Raw genomic sequence first — 19,374 nt, 5'->3', positions numbered from 1 at the left:
CTTCTGGAAATCTACTCTTAGAAAGTAGCATAAGATGTAGAGAAAAACATAAGAACTAAGGTGTTACAATATTACTTATAATAGCCAAAAATTAGGAGCAGCTTAAATGTTTTGGGGGGGTTGTTTGTTTGTTTTTTGAAACAGAGTCTCGCTTTGTCACCCTGGCTGGAGTGCAGTGGCACTCTCTGTTCACTGCAACCTCTGCCTCCTGGGTTCAAGCGATTCTTGTGTCTCAGCCCCCCAAATAATTGGGACTACAGGTGCACACCACCGCATCTGGCTAATTTTTATATTTTTAGTAGAGATGGGGTTTCACCATGATGGCCAGGCAGGTCTCGAACTCTTGACCTCAAGTGATCTTCCCCTCTCAGCCACCCGAAGTGCTGGGATTACAAGCATGAGCCAAATGTTTAGTATTGTAGGAATGCTTAAATAAATGATGACATACCCATGGAATGGTCTATTCTACAGACACTAAAAACATACTTTAAAGAATTTGTAATAACTGAAAAAAAGACATGCTATAGCTTTAAAGAAAGCAATGCATCAAACTTTATTTATATAATGATTCTAATTTTCCCAAATATTAATAGATATTATTCCAAAATGATAGGATTAATCACAGGGTCTTTTTATCCTTATAATATCATAATGAGAAAAATACACTTATGTTATAAGCAAATTTTTCAATAGATATTGACTTGATTTCTGACACTGGGGTAGAAAGAGGCTGACCTTGAACCAAAGCTCCTGTCCAGTGGCCACAACTCTCTCCATTGTCTATGAAATGAGAGAGTTGGACCAAATGTCTTCTAAGATCTTTTTAAGCTATGCTATTTCATTATTTTAAAATTGATCAGACATCAGCACTGCTTATGAACATTCTTTAGCAGTACTTCATTAACCTGGAACTTCTTTGTGAGTTTTGGAAAGATAGGAGCTAAAGCACTGTGTAGTTACCCAGAGGCTCTTTCTTCTGAATTTTGTAACCACATTAATATTTTCATTGCCACCCTGCTGCATGACGGAACTTAATTCATACAGCGTTCACTTGGCAAAGGGCTTCTTGGTAACTAGGAGTGCTTTCAGGTAACACCACACCAAGCAACGGATTTAGACTCCATCTAATTAAAGGTAATAAAGCGAAACCAGCAGCGAATTGGCCTTGTGGTATATTGCTAATCAGTTCTAAGTTTACATCTATCAGTATATTAGTAGCTCAAGAAAGTTGGAAGTTGGACCAAGCATAGTTCCTCAATCTATAGACAGAGATTGGAAAAGATTTTTCAATAGTTGCATTGAAAAGAGGAATCGTGAAAGAGAACAATTAAATTCATAGGACTCTCTTTTTCTCTCCCCCTTTCCTTGCCCTCCCTCCCCATCCTCCCCTTGTCCTTGGGCATCAGCATGTGACCAGCTGGCTCTTGGTGTGGCTGCTCTCTTTGGCCCTTCCCATAGCTCCTCCGTCAGTGCCGTGCAGTCTATTTGCAATGCTCTTGAAGTTCCGCACATACAGACCCGTTGGAAACACCCCTCGGTGGACAACAAAGATTTGTTTTACATCAACCTTTACCCAGATTATGCAGCTATCAGCAGGGCGATCCTGGATCTGGTCCTCTACTACAACTGGAAAACAGTGACGGTGGTGTATGAAGACAGCACAGGTATGGGACTCACACAAGACCTCACCTGGCCGTGTCTGCTCTGAACAAAGAGAACGAAAGTATCGAATAGGCATTAAACTCATCAGGCGGAGCACATAAACGTGCTCTCTTATGTAAAGCTAACTGAATATTCTAAAGTAATTTAACAATGCATGTGTACATAATTCACATTTCTTTTTGTTTATTGATCCTTTCTAATGATTCTTTTATCATCAAATCTGGGGAAACTTTTTTAAAAAAAGAAATATCACCTTATCAACATATATTATAATCCAATCACAATATTAAACATGTGTTTTCATTTTTCCAGCTCTGATAAGACTATGACCACAATTGAAAATGACCATGGAATATGATTCCAACTTGATAAGTAGCCATGTAAATGTTTAGAAACATTTCCAATGTAGGTTAACAAAGAGAAATTCATTTAGAGGTTGTTTTCGTGGGAAAGGGACTATGAACCCCCAGTGATGGGTGCTTAATAAAGCTTGCATTGCTCCGCATGCTTATTTAGGGTGCAGGATGAAAATATGGCTGCTTGGATGCCAGTCCTCGTCAGCCACTTTCTCTGACCTGCCCCCATTTGAAGTTTATTGTACTGGCACCTCCCCTCTGCTTTCTGCTTATAGTCCAGAATTTTTCAACATTCAGGCCCCTTTTTATTTAAAGTTGGGCAGTAACCCTCCACTGTCCACATAATAAAGTTGAATTTCTTCTAATTCAAAACTCTTCATCATCCAGCCATTTTCATTTTCATTAGCCCAGGCCCTAGCTTCCCTCACTGCCTATACTCTCACATGAGCTATGATGAAGAGTCTATCCTTTTTTCAATATCCCCACGTTCTCCTGACTCCTGTTTTCTGAGGCTGGCACCTCACTTTGGATGATCCTCTGCACGACCTTCACAGTGGTGAACTCCCTCATTCTCCATGACCGCATGCAAATTTCCCTCTTCTTTAAAGCTCTCTGAGACTATCAGAGGGTTCACTAGCACTTTGGAAGCAAAAACATCGTATCCCAAGTTATATTTCAAGTATCTGTTTACATGTCTGTAAGAATGGAAATTTCCAAACATCAGAATTTTATGTTACTTATGTTTATAATCTGCCATCTGTCACAGCCTGACATAGAGGAAAGAGGTTAGTAATTCCACATGGATAGAATAATACCATTGATTGTCTAAATTTTTTTTCTCCAAGAGTCAAAATTAGTTGTCTTCTTTGATCTACACATTTGGTAATAAAACTACGAAAATTGCAAGTGAAAATTAGTAAAGTGAAGCACTGTCAAATACGGTTTTGTTTCTCACTGCCCTTCACCAAGCACTGGCACTTACTATTCCTCAAAGGATGAATATGTGCCTCCTCTATTTGGTGGTAAACTCTGGTTCCTTTATATTGTCAGATAAAAGTGACGAGTGTGGTTGGAAATATGCACTTATGTATTTTCTATGGCTCAACTCATTTTAAAAAGAAGTGAAGATTCTAAGTCACTGGCATATATACTTTATAAATATTGTATTCAAAACAGTCCTACCAAGAAGAATGAGCCACAAGCAGCCATATTTTTAGACCTTTACCTGCTTGCTGTGAAGGAAGAAATCATTATCTAATCAAATCCACACACATATTTTAAAGGGCTTTGAAGTAGAATATCATGTTGTAAACATAATTGCGGTTAGATCTCACAAGTTGCCTACTTCTGTTAAACAGAAAGTTTTGTGAGCTCAAAATCAGGTTATATCTCATTATGTTGTGTTCTCTGTAGTATAATCACCTCTCACCATTTCTAAAGCAAAGCCAGATCATCCTAAAGGAAAACATATCAATGAATAATATTGAAACTCCTGGATTTAATTTAAGAAAGTGTTCAACTAAAGATGTAGGCACTGTAGGTTTCAAATTGTATTTAGACAAAATAAAATTAGAAAATAAATGAAGGAAAAATTGATATTCTAACCACTCTCTGACTTCAGGTGAGCCACACATATATGACATCCATTTTGCAAAGCAAAAACCAAACTATCCTTTCTATCATCTTCTACAAGAAACTGAAATGTCCTTTTCATCTTTGTCAAGTTCACCTGTGCTCAGTGACTCAATAAATACTTGTTGAAATTGAAAATCCAAAATGATTTCATGTCGCTCATTTAGTGAGAGATGATTTACGTTAAAATGATTTTCACCCACAAAGACATTAAAAATGTAAATGAACAATCAATTGAGCCATTAAATTGGAACCCAAAGAATAAACAGGTCAACTGAGATCAATAAAAGCAGAAGCCTTGTGACTCTGAGTGGGTTTAATACTGCTTGACTCAGGGTTCTTGCTTGCAGTAATTATCACACCATAAAAAGAAGGAAACTTAGTAAACCTGAAGGAAAAGAAAGGATTTAGGTGTGCTTAGCGCCCTACACCAGAATTAAGTACCCATTAAAGAGCACTTTATTGGGATTTGTTTAGGAGTTTGTTAAATAGCCTGAAGCCAGCACAGATGTCGCGGGACCAAATGACCCATTACTCCCATTGAAGTCCATGGGAGCAGTGTGCACGTCTCTAAGGACAAAATTCAATTCACTAAATACTAGCAAGCAGAATTCTGTCCTCTAGAAGCTAAAATGTTGAAAGACTCTGGAGAACTGTTAGGAAGAGTAAAGTTTCGTCTTGCCTCATTTCTCTTCTCTTTCCTGGATGTCCTTCCCGTTAGTCACCTACTTGTCTCTGATTCCCACATCCAGAGGTGACCCCAGGCAATGAGAAATTGCTGCCAATTGGACATCCCCTCTGATTCATTAGACCCTGGTGAAAGCCTGGCTTCTATCATTTCACACACAGCAAAAAGAGCTAAGAAGCTAAGCCTCAATTGCAGCGTGTGGTATATTCAGCAGTTTCTGCCATCCCAAGGCCAACCTCAGGGAAATGCACCCACAGCCACTACTGAAGAACAGGAATCAGCAAACTTTTTCTGTGAAGAGCCAAGTGCTGGGGCTTTATGGCCATGGGGTCTTGGTCAAAACCACTGCACTCTGACAAAGTAGCAAGCAAGCACAGGGACAATATGTAAATGAATGGACCTCGTGTGTTCCAGTAAACCTTTATTTGCAAAAATATATGCTGGGTTAGGTTTGGCCTTTTGGCTCCAGTTCACCCTGCTACAGTCTTAAAAGATAAACCATGGAGCTAAAAACTAAAATTGTAATTTTGTACACATGTGAAGTGGGTTCAGCCCACATCTACATCTCCTTCATTTTGGTGTCTAGGTTTTCATGCTCTTCTTTCACTTCACTTTCCCTCCTGGCTTCCTCATCAATACTTGTCAGTCATTTTTCTCATTATCTCTGGTATTTGTCAGATGACATTCTGGTTCATTGGATAAACCAGTTTTCAAAGAGGTGTTGGGGGAACCGATACCTTTCCTCACCCATCCTAACGATCACAACTGACACTCGTATAACAAAAGACAGGTTAGCAAGAGAAAATCATAGCAAATTTGTTTAATTAAAGTTTTACATGACTCGGAAGGCTTCAGAGATGAAGATCGAAGACCTAGGGGAAACTGTCTATTTTGATGCTTAGATTCAATGAAGAATGAGCAAAATGTAGAAATACGATTGGACAAAATGTTAGAATCTAGTGGTAATAGGTTGAGGGGGGAAGCCCAACAAGGCCTGTCTGTGCATTCTTCTTAGCCTCACTGTGGAGTATTCCTTCCTCCTGGGTATGGGGAAGGACCCCTGTGAAATAAGAGTCTTCAAGGGAAAAGAGAATGATCTTTCAGATTCTGCAGCTTGCTTTGGGGGAGAGGAGTTCTAGTTTCTATGCTCCACTCAGAGAAGGGAAATTCTACTTTCTATGTCTCACTTCAGGGGATTAACAGGGGCAGGATATAGGGGTCAGGAGAAGGCCAGAAAGACATTGTTTCTGAGACCTTTGCAATCTTTTCCAGTTCAAAGCACTCAGCACGCCAAGGTGTCATATTTTGGGGTATCAGGTTCTGAGCCCCAACAGTGTTAATGGCTAAGAATGACTTAAAATGTTGTTTCTTGCTTTAAACTGATCACAGCACATTTTAAGGTTGGCTCTCTTAAAAGACAACAAAAGCATTGAATATTGTATGCCAGAGAGTGTGGGATTTCAAAGTGTTTTCTTATGCTTGGTTAGGCGATTACCTACACAGTGGGCAGAGAGGGCTGAATCCAAACAAGCAAGTGCTAATTCAAATTTCAGTGGCAAAACATGAAAAAAATATACTCGTTCTGCTTAGCTTTTATTTTGTGAATGACAGAAAAGCCTACTTTATAGTTCTGCCTGTCTCTCTTCTCTACTCTAACTTGTCCTTAACTAAACTGGATCGAAGTTTATGTACAGTTGGTTCACGTGATATTTTCTGAAATCCTTGGGAATATAGTCAAGACAGCACATATCTGCATACCCTGTACTATGGCTGCCCTTTCCTGAGATCCAAATGGCTTCTGCAATCCACTGTTTGAAAGTTTTATTTTTATATAGTTATACAAAGAAGATTACTTTCTTTAGAAAATGTTAAAATTAAAAGTGTAAGGACATAAACAAAAACATCCAGAAAAACTATCAGATTATGTCTTAGTGTATATTCTTCTAGATATTAGATGGGCAGTCAGGAAGACAGACAAGCAGATAAACACGTAGGCAGATAGATAAATAGACACATAGATAGTAGATAGAGAGATAATAGATCATGATAGGTAGATGATGCACAGATAGATATTAATAGGTGATAGGTAGATGATAGACGATAGATAAGTAGATAAATGATGAATGGTAGGTAAATAAATGATAGAGGAGAGAGAGATGATAAAAAATAGATCATGATAGGTAGATATTAGGTTGGTGCAAAAGTAATTGGGTCTTGCTGTTTAATGACCAAAACTGCAATTGCTTTTACACCAACCTAATAGCTGTTAGGTAAATGATATATTAGATAGATATAAAAAGGTATATGATAGATTAGATAGATGATAGGTAGATGATCAATTAGATAGATAATAAATAGATAAGTAAATAATGAATGGTAGATGGATGGATGGATGGATGGATGGATGGATAGACAGATCGATATGATGTGATACATTCCTCTTTTTCATTGACATTTACTGCCAGGCATTATCCTAAGTACTGAGGATAAACCACACACAAAAATATCTCCAACTTCATGGAATCCACAGACTATTTCTCTAATGAACAAAATATATACTAAATATTTAGTGTGATAGATAGTAGTACATGTTATGAAGAAAAATAAAGCAGCAAATGATATTTGGGAGACTGGCAGTAGAAGTGGGGGATGCAATTTTATGTAAGAATACCCAGGAAGTTCTCTAGAAAATAACATTTGAGTAAAAATTTAAAGAGGATAAAAAAATAAATCATGTAGATACCTGGGGGAGAGCATTTCGGACATCAGGCAGAGGGGACAGCCAGTGCAAAGGCCCTGCCAAAATAACTCTCTCCTGATAGCACTGGGCTGAACCCCACCATTAAGTCTTTCATATCATGGAGGATTTGCATATGTAAATAGCTAAAAGGACAACGTGTAATAATTTCAGCTTTTATTTTAGATTAAAGGATACATATGCAGGTTTGTTGTGTGGGTATATTGCATGATGTCGAGGTTTGGAGTATGAATGATCCTGTCACCCAGGTACTGAGTGAGCACAGGTAGTTACTAATAGATAGTTTTTCAGCCCCTGCCTGCCTCCCTCTCTCCCTCCTCCAGCAGTCCCCAGCGTCTGTTGTTCCCATCTTTACATCCATGTGTACCCAATGTTTAGCTTTCACTTATAAGATCAAGTGGTATTTCTTTTTCTGTTCCTGTGTTAATTCAGTTAGGATAATGGCCTCCAGCTGCATCCATGTTGCTGCAAAGGACCTGAGATTTTTTTTTTACAGCAACATAGTATTCCGTGGTGTATATGTACCACATTTTCTTTATCCAATCCACCATGGATGGGCATCTAGGTTGATTCCATGCCTTTGCTATTGTGAATAATGCAGTAATGAACATATGAGTGTGTGCATTTTTTGGGAGAATTATTTTCTTTCAGATATATACCCAGTAATGAGATTCCTGGGCCAAATGGCAGTTCTGTTTTAAGTTCTTTGAGAAATCTCCAAACTGCTTCCCACGGTGGCTGAACTAGTTTAAATTCCCACCAACAGTATAAAAGTGTTCCCTTTTCACCACAGTCTCACCAACACCTGTTGTCTTTTAACTTTTTAATAATAGCCATTGTGACTGGTGTGAGACGGTGTCTTGCTGTGGTTTTTATTTGCATTTCTCTGATGATCTGTGATGATGAGCACTTTTTCATATGTTCGTTGGCTGCTTGTGTGTCTTCTTTTGAAAAGTGTCTGTCTTCTGCCCACTTTTTAATGGGGTTATTTGTTTTTTGTTTGTTGATTTAAGTTCTTTATAAATTATGAATATGGGACCTTTGTTGGATGCATAGTTTGCACACATTTTCTCCCATTTTGTAGGTTGTGTGTTTACTCTGGTGATAATTTCTCTTGCTGTGCAGAAGCTCTTTAGTTTAATTAAGTCCCACTTGTCAATGTTTGTTTTTGTTGCAATTTCTCTTGAGAACTTAGTCATGACTTCTTTGCCAAAGACAATGTACAGAATAGTATTCCTTAGGTTTTCTTCTAGGATTTTTGTAGTTTGAGGTCTTACACTGAAATCTTTAATCCATCTTGAGTTAATTGTTGTATATGCTGAAAGAAAAGGGTCCTGCTTTATTCTTCTACATATGGCTCACAAGTTATCCAGCATTATTTATTGAACAAGTTGAAGGATAATATCTTGAATTCTTATTATAGACACCCTTAAGCTAAATATTTAGACAAAAAATACGCAAGCAAAAGAAGAAACAGGGTGCTTCAAGTAGGAATTTTCCTGTTCCAAAATTAACCTATGGATAAGCCTGCCTCCCAAAATTCACAACGATGCCAGCCCTTACTTCATTATAAGTATGTGGACATTGAGAATATTCATTTACAGAATACATGAGTAAGGCTAAAGTAACTCACATGTTTAGACTGCAAAGGAAAAAAATAAGGACATAGACGTTAATGGTACTGTCGATAGATATCTAAAGGGTCATGAAATAAGAGGCTTTAACTAGTCCTCTGTGCTTTCAGACAAAGTAGGTAAAGGATTCAGGGAAGTAGCTTTTTAGCATCACTGAAAGAATAAACTTTTAATCACTATATCTCTCAGGCGATGAAATGCATCTCTTCCAAAAATATTTAACACCCTGACCTGGAAGAGTTCAAGCCCAGGCTTGGGACATTCTGTCATAGGTAGGTCCTGATAAGGATTCCTGCAGTACCCAAGAGGTTACCTTGGAAGGCACCTAAAGTTATTCCCAACTTTGGATAAATTGCTTTTCTAAAACCCTAATTGCCAGTGCACTGTCCCATAGTGATGCCACCCTGGTAGATCATGTGTTTCTTCACCTTTGCTAATGCTGTCAGATTCTGTCATTCCACAAATATTTATTGGACACACCAATAAATATTGGTACCAGGCATTGTTCTAAGCACATGGAATACATTAGTGAATAAAACAGACAGAACCCACTAACTTCAAGGAACTTAGGTTCTATGGGAATAATAAACCATCTTTTCATTCTATATAAAATGATTATAATTGTTGAACGGTGGTGACTGCTGTGGAAGAAAGAAGAAGTAGAGCAGATTGAAGGGAATCTGGAAGCCAGACATGTGGTTTGCAGAATTAAAGGTCATGTCACATTGCACAGATGAGGTTTGAGCAAAGGCTGCAAGGAGCTGAGGAAGTGAACCACATACTGTGATAGAGAAGATGGTTATAGGCAGAGAGAACAGCTAATGTCTAAGGTTAGAGTATGCCTCATATGTCAGAGCAACAGCAAGGAGGCCAGGGTGGATGGATCCGAGTAAGAGGGGCAGGGAGAGAGAAGAGATGTTTGGAGAGGAGGGTCTTGTAGGTCATGGAGGGCTTTGTAAACCACTGGAGAAGCATGTGCTCTGCCTGGAATGGGAAGCCGTGAAAGAATTCTGAGCAGAGGAGGGGTAAGATCAGACTAACATTCTACAGTAGTCTCTACCATCCTAAAGGGATACATTCCAAGACCTCCAGTGGATGCCTGAAACCACGGATATTACTGAACTCTATATATGCTATGTTTATTTTTAATTTTATTTTATTTTGAAATGGAGTCTTGCTCTGTCACCCAGGCTGGAGTGCAGTGGCTCAGTCTCGGCTCACTGCATCTTCCACCTCCCAGGTTCAACAATTCTTCTGCCCCAGCCTCCACAGTAGCCGGGATTACAGGCGCTTGGCACCACGCCTGGCTAATTTTTATATTTTTAGTAAAGACAGGGTTTCACCATGTCGGCCAGGCTGGTCTTGAACTTCTGACCTCGTGATTTACCCGCCTTGGCCTCCCAATGTACTGGGATTACAGGTGTGAGCCATTGCATCCGGCCTGATATGTTTATTTCTATACATGCATACTTGTTCTAAGTTTGTATATATAGCACTTGTATGAATAATACCTATGATAAAGTTTAATTTATAAGTTAGGCACAATAAGAGACCAATAACAATAATGATGAAATGATTCACATCCCATGCGGATAGAGCAGGATGGTACAGGACTTCATCATGCTATTCAGAAGGACATGCAATTGAAAACTTACAAACGGTTTATTTCTGGAATTTTCCATTTAATATTTTTAGACTACTATTGACCGTGGGTTGCTAAAACCATGGAAAGTAAGACCTCGGATGAGGAAGGACTACTGTTGAAGAGTAGTAGGAGTAAAAGGATCACTGCACACTCCAGAGAGGCAAAGGTGGAAACATGGCCACCTGCCGGATGGCTCCTATAGAAACCAAGGGAAGAGATGGAGGCCATACAGCAGAGGAGTAAGATATGCTCAGGTTCTGGAAACATTTTTAATGTAGAGCTGGCATGATATCCTAGGGGATATTTGAATTTGTTTCCAGTTAAAAGTTTTTATTATGTATGACCATGTCCTCTTTCCTTTATCTCCATTTGTGTGTTAACATCGGGCTGTGTTTGAATGACTGCTCAAACATTGTAGGGTCTTTGAGGAAACTGTACAGAACTCATTATGGATATTCTCAGCTGCATACATTTTGTCTATTAGTTTCACTACTATTTTAAGATGTCTTTTTGAGTATCCAGCACTACCTTTGGGTCTGTATGACACTTATTTTGATTTAAGGAACTCAATGACCTAAGAAACTTGGGACATCTCAGGTTGCCTCAGAGATTAGCCTGTTTAACAGGGAAGATAGCAAGCTTATTTCCTCCAACAGCAAATTCCTCTGAAATATCAAAGCTTGGCCCAGTGTTTCAATGAAATCAACTGTCAAGAAAAACACTTTGCATTCCTTAGACACAAGACGAATGCCGTATATTAAGTTTATTTTTAAATGGAGGATAAAAACAAGAAGAACATGCTCCAGTCTAAGAAAATATTGATGTCATGGTATTGGTGTGGCAGGCTATGGTTTAATTCATACCTGTAGATTAAAGAATCAAAATGAACTCTGATAATAATAATAATAATAATAATATCCTGAGGGTGTAGAGGTTAGGAAAGAAAGAAGAGAGAAATAAAAGATGACTCTTTTTGTCCTGAGCCAAAGGATGGAGTTGTCATTACCTGAAGTAGAGGTTATAGGTAGAACTAGTTTAAGGAAATAAGAATGATATCAGAAAATGAGTTGTTAATATGTTAAGTTTGAGTTTCAGATATCTATTGGACATCCAAATGAAGGTAAGAATAGGCAGTTAATATGTGAGTCTAGAGTCTAGAAAATGGGAATGGGCTAAAGACACAAATTTGAGTGTCCTCAGCCTATGGATAGGACTGGATGAGTACATGAAGAAAATGAGCACCAGACGGATGCCTCTAGAATTGAATTTATAACACATTACCCTTGAAAAGTTTATCTTTGTTTACCTTAAGTCATTTTTCTCAATATATCACAGCCATGAGATTTCTAAAATGCAGCCTGCAATGAAGAATGTGTTATTATCATCACTCCAAATAAAGTATCCAAGCTTTACAGTAAGGATTAATTTGAAATGAGATTAGCATCCCTAACAAGGGCAGTGATTGAAAAAAGCAATAAACCCTGGGAGAAAACATACATGAAATGAAAATCATGAAAATAACAATAACCACATTCTTGAGTGCTGACTATGTACACTGTTCTAAATAGATGATTCACTCATTTAATTGTGCCCAACCAGCCTGTCAATAAGTAAAATATCTGCTCTTATGGCTGTATTTAAGTACTGATTTAGTTTTTAAAACTGTATCTATCATATTTCCTTCCATTTTCCCATAGAAAACAGAAATAATATACTCTCCAGAACCAAGAATCTTGACAGAAGCCCAAAGTTTGGACTCAAAGAAAATCAACACTTTGGCATGAGTACTCAAGCTAAAATGCAAGATATGCTATACACAGTCAGTGCCAAATAAGTGACTCTTTCACCTTCTGCCATCACCACTCACCCCTCTGTGCCGTTATGGCCACCTGTGATAGCCAAAACTCTTCTTCTGCTATGTGCTCTCCCACCATTCCTCTTGAAATAGCCCAAGGATGGAACATTTTTTATACTTAATACTAAGAAAAAAAAAAAAAAACTTATAGTTTTTTTTTTTCCCTGTACTCACTTTTTTCTACCCTTCATATCTACCACCTCAGTTCTTTGACCAGAACCCTACTCAAATACTCAGAACTCTGTCCAGAAAATCAATCTTTAGATATTGCAGGACAGGGATATTATTTTTATCTACTGTTGAAACTTAACAGAATTCAGCATCAACATATACTGGTGGAGCTGAGTGCAATATACTTTCTTGAATACTTAGACTAGATTCTTCTATAAGGTCCTCTGTAACTAAGGTGCACAATTTTTCTTTTGGGAAGACTCCCTCTTGCCTTTTTTGTTGCACTTCTGAGAAACCCTATGTATGAAGGTCTGCACTTTAAAAGTATTGCATTTCTCCAGGTAATTCATTTTTTTAAAATTTTTTTTTTTTTATTGCATTTTAGGTTTTGGGGTACATGTGAAAAACATGCAAGATTGTTGCATAGGTGCATACGTGGCAGTGTGATTTGCTGCCTTCCTCCCCTTCAGCTATATGTGACATTTCTCCCCATGCTATCTCTCCCCAACTCCCCACCCCCCGCTGTCCCTCCCCGCTCCCCCCAACAGACCCCAGTGTATAGTGTTCCCCTCCCTGTGTCCATGTGTTCCCATTGTTCAACACCCATCTATGAGTGAGAACATACGATGTTTAATTTTGTGTTCTTGTGTCAGTTTGCTGAGAATGATGGTTTCCAGGTTCATCCATGTCCCTACAAAGGACGCGAACTCATCGTTTTTGATGGCTGCATAATATTCCATGGTGTATATGTGCCACATTTTTCCTGTCCCAGTCTATCATCGATGGGCATTTGGGTTGGTTCCAGGTCTTTGCTATTGTAAACTGTGCTACAATGAACATTCGTGTGCGTGTGTCCTCATAGTAGAACGATTTATAATCCTTTGGATATATGCCCAGTAATGGGATTGCTGGGTCAAATGGAATTTCTATTTCTAGGTCCTTGAGGAATCACCACACTGTCTTCCACAATGGTTGAACTAATTTACACTCCCACCAACAGTGTAAAAGTGTTCCTATTTCTCCACATCCTCTCCAGTATCTGTTGTCTCCAGATTTTTTAATGATCGCCATTCTAACTGGCGTGAGATGGTATCTCAATGTAGTTTTGATTTGCATTTCTCTGATGACCAGTGATGATGAGCATTTTTTCATATGCTTGTTGGCCTCATGTTTGTCTTCTTTTGTAAAGTATCTGTTCATATCCTTCGCCCATTTTTGAATGGGCTTGTTTGTTTTTTTCTTGTAAATCTTTTTTAGCTCGTTGTAAATTCTGGATATCAGTCCTTTGTCAGATGGGTAGGCTGCAAAAATTTTTTCCCATTCTGTTGGTTGCCGATTCACTCTATTGACTGTTTCTTTCACCGTGCAGAAGCTGTGGAGTTTGATTAGGTCCCATTTGTCTGTAATTCATTTTTTAGTTTTGATTTTTCCTCTGCTCTGGAGGATGCACAGATTCCCTTAAGAATCCTATTAGATTTGGGTATATTAATATGCCCACAAGTTTATGAAATGCCATTTTATATATTTCCAAGTTCAAGTAGAGAAGAAATTAACATTTAAAATGTACAACCTGATCTTTGGGTTCCAGTGGTTTGTTACATTTATTTTTACGGCATCAAACGCATTGCTGTGGTTTCACAAACAGGAAATTGGATTAAGACTCCAGAAAACCCAGGTACTTTTCTTTTGAATGGAGACTCATTAAAGATAGCTAAAGCTAACCAGAAATGGATTGGACTGTGGTGTAAGGTAGAGAATTTCTCACACTGAGAGGTGTTCAGCAGTGCCTGTGTAGAGGGGACTCATGCATCAAGTAGGGGTTTGACCTGAAGGTCTCTTCCAATTCCTGGCATTTGTGACCCATTTTCAGGGCCAATCCAAACAATTAACCTCACCATGCCTCACTTTCCTCACTGTAAAATAGCACTGACATCTATTCACCTCAGAGGTATATTCTAAGGTTTATTTTGCTATTTATAAGGCATGTAGCCAACTTCATAAAAAGGGGCAATCTAAATAGCAGTTTGTTATTACTTAAAAGGAAGGCATGGGAAATTTTAAATGCTCACTGGAAATCGCAGAGGGTTTTTTCTTCCTCCTCCATATGCTCCACCTGTTGCCTGAGTCACACGATATGCATGCAAATCAGCATTTTTTTCTGTGTCACATCCGAGTGCACCGAGTAGACAGGCGGCCAAAGCAAGTGTTTAGAATTGGCCATTTGGATATTTTTGAAAGTTGTATCTATATGCAGAGCTTAGCTCACATTCATGTGGAAAAAAAAAAAAACAGCCTTCTTTCTGTAAAGCATTTATTCAACCAAAGTTGCATTTCCAATTTCATTCTTGGGGATAGAAGTGGAAGAAAGAGGCTCTTATGATATTATTTTATAGCAGTATATTTTCTGTTTTTATTTAGAAAGATTTGGACTTAGAGAAAAGTTAAAGGATATGTACAATAAACTCCTGTACACCCTTCACCTAGATTCATCACTTATCATTTGGCCACATTTGCTGTAATGCTCTATCTTTTTTTAATATAGAAATACCTACAACAATAAAAATAATACTAAGTAGTAGCACTGTTGAACCATTTGAAAGTCAGCTGCAGACATCCTGACCTTTTTCCCCATAAATACATTAGCATGAATTTCCTAGGAAGGACCTTCTTCGTTATAACCACACTACAATGATCAAGTACAGGAAAGTTAACAATAACATAATAATGTTATATAAATATATAGAAATATATATTTGCTAATATTATTATTAGCAAAAAATAATATATATTTGCTAATTGTCCCAGGATCATGCATGCCATTCAGTTGTCAGATCCCTTTCGTCTCATTTGATTCAGACAATTCAGCTTTCTTTTGCCATATATGACATTGACATTTTTAGAGGGTCCAAGTCAGTTTTATTGTAGAATGTCCCTCTGTTGAGTTTGTCTGGCTCTCTCTTATCTACGTTTTATTTTTAAATTCCCATCATCTCAGTGGGCCAGAAAAAAATTCACATTATCAGCGTGACATGCACCTTTACCATTCACTGCAACTGGAGTGCTGACAGGGTTGGGTCACTCCATCAGGGCGGCATCCAAACACGGGAGGATTAGCAAAGCTAGGTGTTGTGCCTAAATCGATGTCCTTCCTCTGAAGTAATTATTTGTTTAGAAAATTATTTTTAACTATTCATTACAAAGAAAAGTAAATGATTGATGGATTGTTGCAAAATGCAAATATAAGGGAAAGCTTTCTCTAAATTTTGTCTACTGTGCCTTTTGAATTGTAAATTCTCCATCATTTGCTAATGAAAGCAGAAAGGCTTTTCTGAAGCAAACAATTGCCTCAGGAAGAGAAATGTAAAACTCACTCTTCCCTGTTCATTGTTCTTCTCCTAGTTTTGGTCCCTAATCTTTAAATCTGCTGATCCTCCCCCTTTCTGAAGCCAATTTACCTATATACTGGCAAAAGGAGAAAAGTAGGAGTTTAACAGTGAGTTTTTGTAAAAGATAAATTTATTCCAATTAGAAACAGTCTTTTGGACTGAGATGTTCTCCTTTTTCCTCTATTGGTATTAAAACATACTTTGTTTTATGAAACAATTGTAAAAGTTAATGTTCACATTTGGGGGTGGTGTTGATTAATGGTCTAGTGTGCCGAATGAGGATTTAGTATTGTGTGCTGGTCTAAAATGTTCTTTTTGTTTACTTATACAGCTATTTATAAATATAGTTAATCAGTCAGTTAATTAGTTTTTCATTCAGCCAGTTGACAAGAAATCCAAAAGTTGGGAGGGGCCAATGATTTGGAGGAAAGAGCCCTAGATTTGGTATCAGAAGGTAGATTTTGCCTTAATCCCTGGTTCTGCCACTTACTAGCTATATAACCTTGAGCAAGTTGCTCCAGTCTTCAGCAGCCTTAGCTCATAATCTGTAAAGTTAAGGGGTAATTGATGCCCCATCTACCTGAAGAGAGCTGATGGGATAAAATTCTCCTACAGGCTGTGAGGGCTTTGAAACAGGTTGTGTTGTCTTGCACCCCAGGGCTTAACATGAAGCTTGGCATCTAATGAGCATCCAGCAAATGTTCTCCCATAAAAATAAATGAAAGAAGTGAGAAAATGTATGTCAACTTTAAATCCCATAAATATGTAAGTCATCATGATGGAAAGATGTGACATTCTATTCAACAAAGAGCAAGAGAGCAGTTCATTGCAGCACACGAAATGCCCTTTTTAAATGTTTTCCCCATGTTATTTAGAGACCACATTAAACCGTCCCTTATGGTCATTCTTATGAAAAAATAAACTATGTGATTGCAAAGCAGGTGGATGACAAGAGAAAACAGGAGAGAAATTCAGGCAGCCCGCGGTCTCTATTTTTTTCCCATCTCATCAAAAAGTCCTAATCCCTACACTGTATCTGTTCCCTCAGCACCAACAACTTGTATTTATAAGGCAGGATGGTGACGTCAAAAGATTAAGTGTTGGATTCACATATAGCAGTTTTTAATCCAAAATTCTTCTTAACTATCTTTGTAAGTTACTTAACTATTCCGGGCCCTGAATTACTCATTTAAATAACAGTAATAATGGTTACATCCTAGGATTAGCTCAAAGATTAACACATATTACAAATAACAAATATATGATTCCACATTCTATATGTTCTTTCATTTTTAATGCTCCTCAGTAGTTCAGGACACGTGACTCTGGAAGTGAGACGACAAGCGACTGATTATCAGGACCCAAGGGCCTTCGACCACATTGACTGATTTGAAAAGGAGCAAGAATCCAGGAAGCCTATTATTCTAGCAATTCAAATTTTGTGTAAAAAGAGAAAAGGTTAATTTATTAGCCCATTTTCACACTGCTATGAAGAACTACCTGAGACTGAGTAATTTATAAAGAAAAGAGGTTTAATTGTTTCATACTACCACATGGCTGGGGAGGGCTCCAGAAACTTACAATCAAGGCAGAAGGGGAAGGGGAAGCAAGAAACACCATACATGGTGGCAGAAAAGTGAGAGAGGGTAAGGGGGGAGTGCCATACTTTTAAACCATCAAATCTCCGGAGCAGTCACACACTATCATGAGAACTAGCATGAGGGAGATGCACCCCCATAATCCAATCACCTCCCACCAAGTTCCTCCCCTGACACATGGGGATTGCAATTGGGGGGAGATTTGAGTAGGGACACAGAGCCAAGTCATATCAGACAGTAAGCACTAAATCTACATAAGGTTCTACAGCAACCACCCTTCCATTCTATCACCCCTACACACTTAACTCTGAAGTTCAATATCATGATAAATTTATTGTATATCAGAATCAAACCTAACTATGGTGGTAGAGAAACTTTCCTCATTTGAACCACACACACACACACACAAAATGTATGTTCTAGTAAAAAAAAAAAAAAGTAGCTACATAAATAAAACAAGAAAAAGAAAAATGCCTCAAGTTTGGCAGTAGCTGAAATCCATGCTGAATCTAGCACAGAGCATACCACAATTTTCATTGAATACTGATGAAGCTTAATATTCCCTATTGATTATCTAAAGCTAACAAATCCAGAAGGCACAGAACTGCATACCAAAAAAAGAAAACTTCAATTTTTCAGACTGATGGAAGTCCTTGAGTGAGAGCCAACATTATGCAGTGCAGTGAGCACCTGCTAACATTGGGGGAAATAAGATGGAGGCTTTTACACAGTGGCTTTTCTTGCCTTGGAAAGCACTTATATTAGGAAACGGTGCAGATCAGTAGCTCCACACCTGTGGTAAGTCAAACATTCTCCGTCAAGCTAGTTAGACATATATGTTTTGTTGCAATAACCAATAGAGAATGTTTTTTAAATTGTTTCTGCTTTCATGATCATAATTTCTGAAAAATCCATGGTCTTTTTAAAAAATTAAGTAGGATTTTCCAATTTAACATTCAAATATATTAGCAAGAAAATGTAATGAGCCACTGACAGATAGTTTATATGGCAGGAACTGAAAGATTATATAAAACAACCCAACTAATTAGCTGATTAAGAGTATGTTGTATACAAATACTTAATAAAAGACTTAGAGAAGTTGACAGCCAAGAGAAATCTTCGCATTCTGTTGGCTTTGTAAGTAAGCAGATGTGATCTATTTCATCAAACACTTTTGGAAACTTCAACCTACTTTTTGTTTACTAAGTTTTACAGTTGCAGGCTTGATTTGTTAAAAATTTGAGGTATTCGCTGAAAGCTGAAAGGACAATTGCATTCTAAATAAATTTAAAATGCTCCTAGGAAAATTATGCTTCCAAGCCATACATACCCAAAAGGGAAAATAGTATAATCCACCACAGAAAGACGAATGACAAATGGGAGAGCAGGAGTGTAACCTTCAGGAAGGTGACCACTGGGTACACTTTGGAGTTGAAAGGAGTTTAACTATAAATGGCAATAAACAATACTATCGACAGAACAGTCTCTGTTTCATGACTGGATGTCATTTTCTAGGTCTAATTCGTCTACAAGAGCTCATCAAAGCTCCCTCCAGATATAATATTAAAATCAAAATCCGCCAGCTGCCTTCTGGGAATAAAGATGCCAAGCCGTTACTCAAGGAGATGAAGAAAGGCAAGGAGTTCTACGTGATATTTGATTGTTCACATGAAACAGCCGCTGAAATCCTTAAGCAGGTAAGAGGGCTAGGGAGGAGGTGGAAGTGTGGGAGAAGTGTCATTTTCTATTTTTCAAAAATGCCGTCTAGTTTTCACTTAATGCAGCATGATAAAACTGCAGTAGTCCAGTATAGGCTAAAGATTATAATTTTCAGAACGCTTTAAAGAGGCAAGGGGCTCAGAGGGTTCATGGGGCTTCATCGAAGCTGCATGTGAGAGTTTAGTTGTAAATGTGTGTTTCTATGGGTGGACCAGGTGGTATGTGACTCCTGCCAGCAGAAGATGAGAGAAGGACATCATTTCAAGGTGA

The 19,374-nt window shown here is 38.1% G+C and overlaps 1 protein-coding gene across 7 annotated transcripts in view; it reads left to right on the top strand.

Moving 5' to 3' along the window:
- The window catches only part of GRIK1 (glutamate ionotropic receptor kainate type subunit 1), a 391,291-nt gene that overhangs the window by 239,181 nt on the left and 132,736 nt on the right, over window positions 1-19,374 (top strand). For all 7 annotated transcript variants that reach the window (XM_012446637.3, XM_012446602.3, XM_012446619.3 and 4 more), the window contains exons 3-4: window positions 1,407-1,664; window positions 18,901-19,082. In XM_012446637.3, the coding sequence (XP_012302060.1) occupies window positions 1,407-1,664; window positions 18,901-19,082 (440 nt within the window). The remainder of the gene's footprint in view (window positions 1-1,406; window positions 1,665-18,900; window positions 19,083-19,374) is intronic.

The sequence above is a fragment of the Aotus nancymaae genome, unplaced genomic scaffold (genome assembly GCF_030222135.1).
Source record: "Aotus nancymaae isolate 86718 unplaced genomic scaffold, 86718_ANA_hifiasm-v0.15.2.pri h1tg000022l_1, whole genome shotgun sequence".
NCBI classification, from domain to species: Eukaryota; Metazoa; Chordata; class Mammalia; order Primates; family Aotidae; genus Aotus; species Aotus nancymaae.
This window is presented reverse-complemented; position numbering and strand designations above follow the sequence as displayed.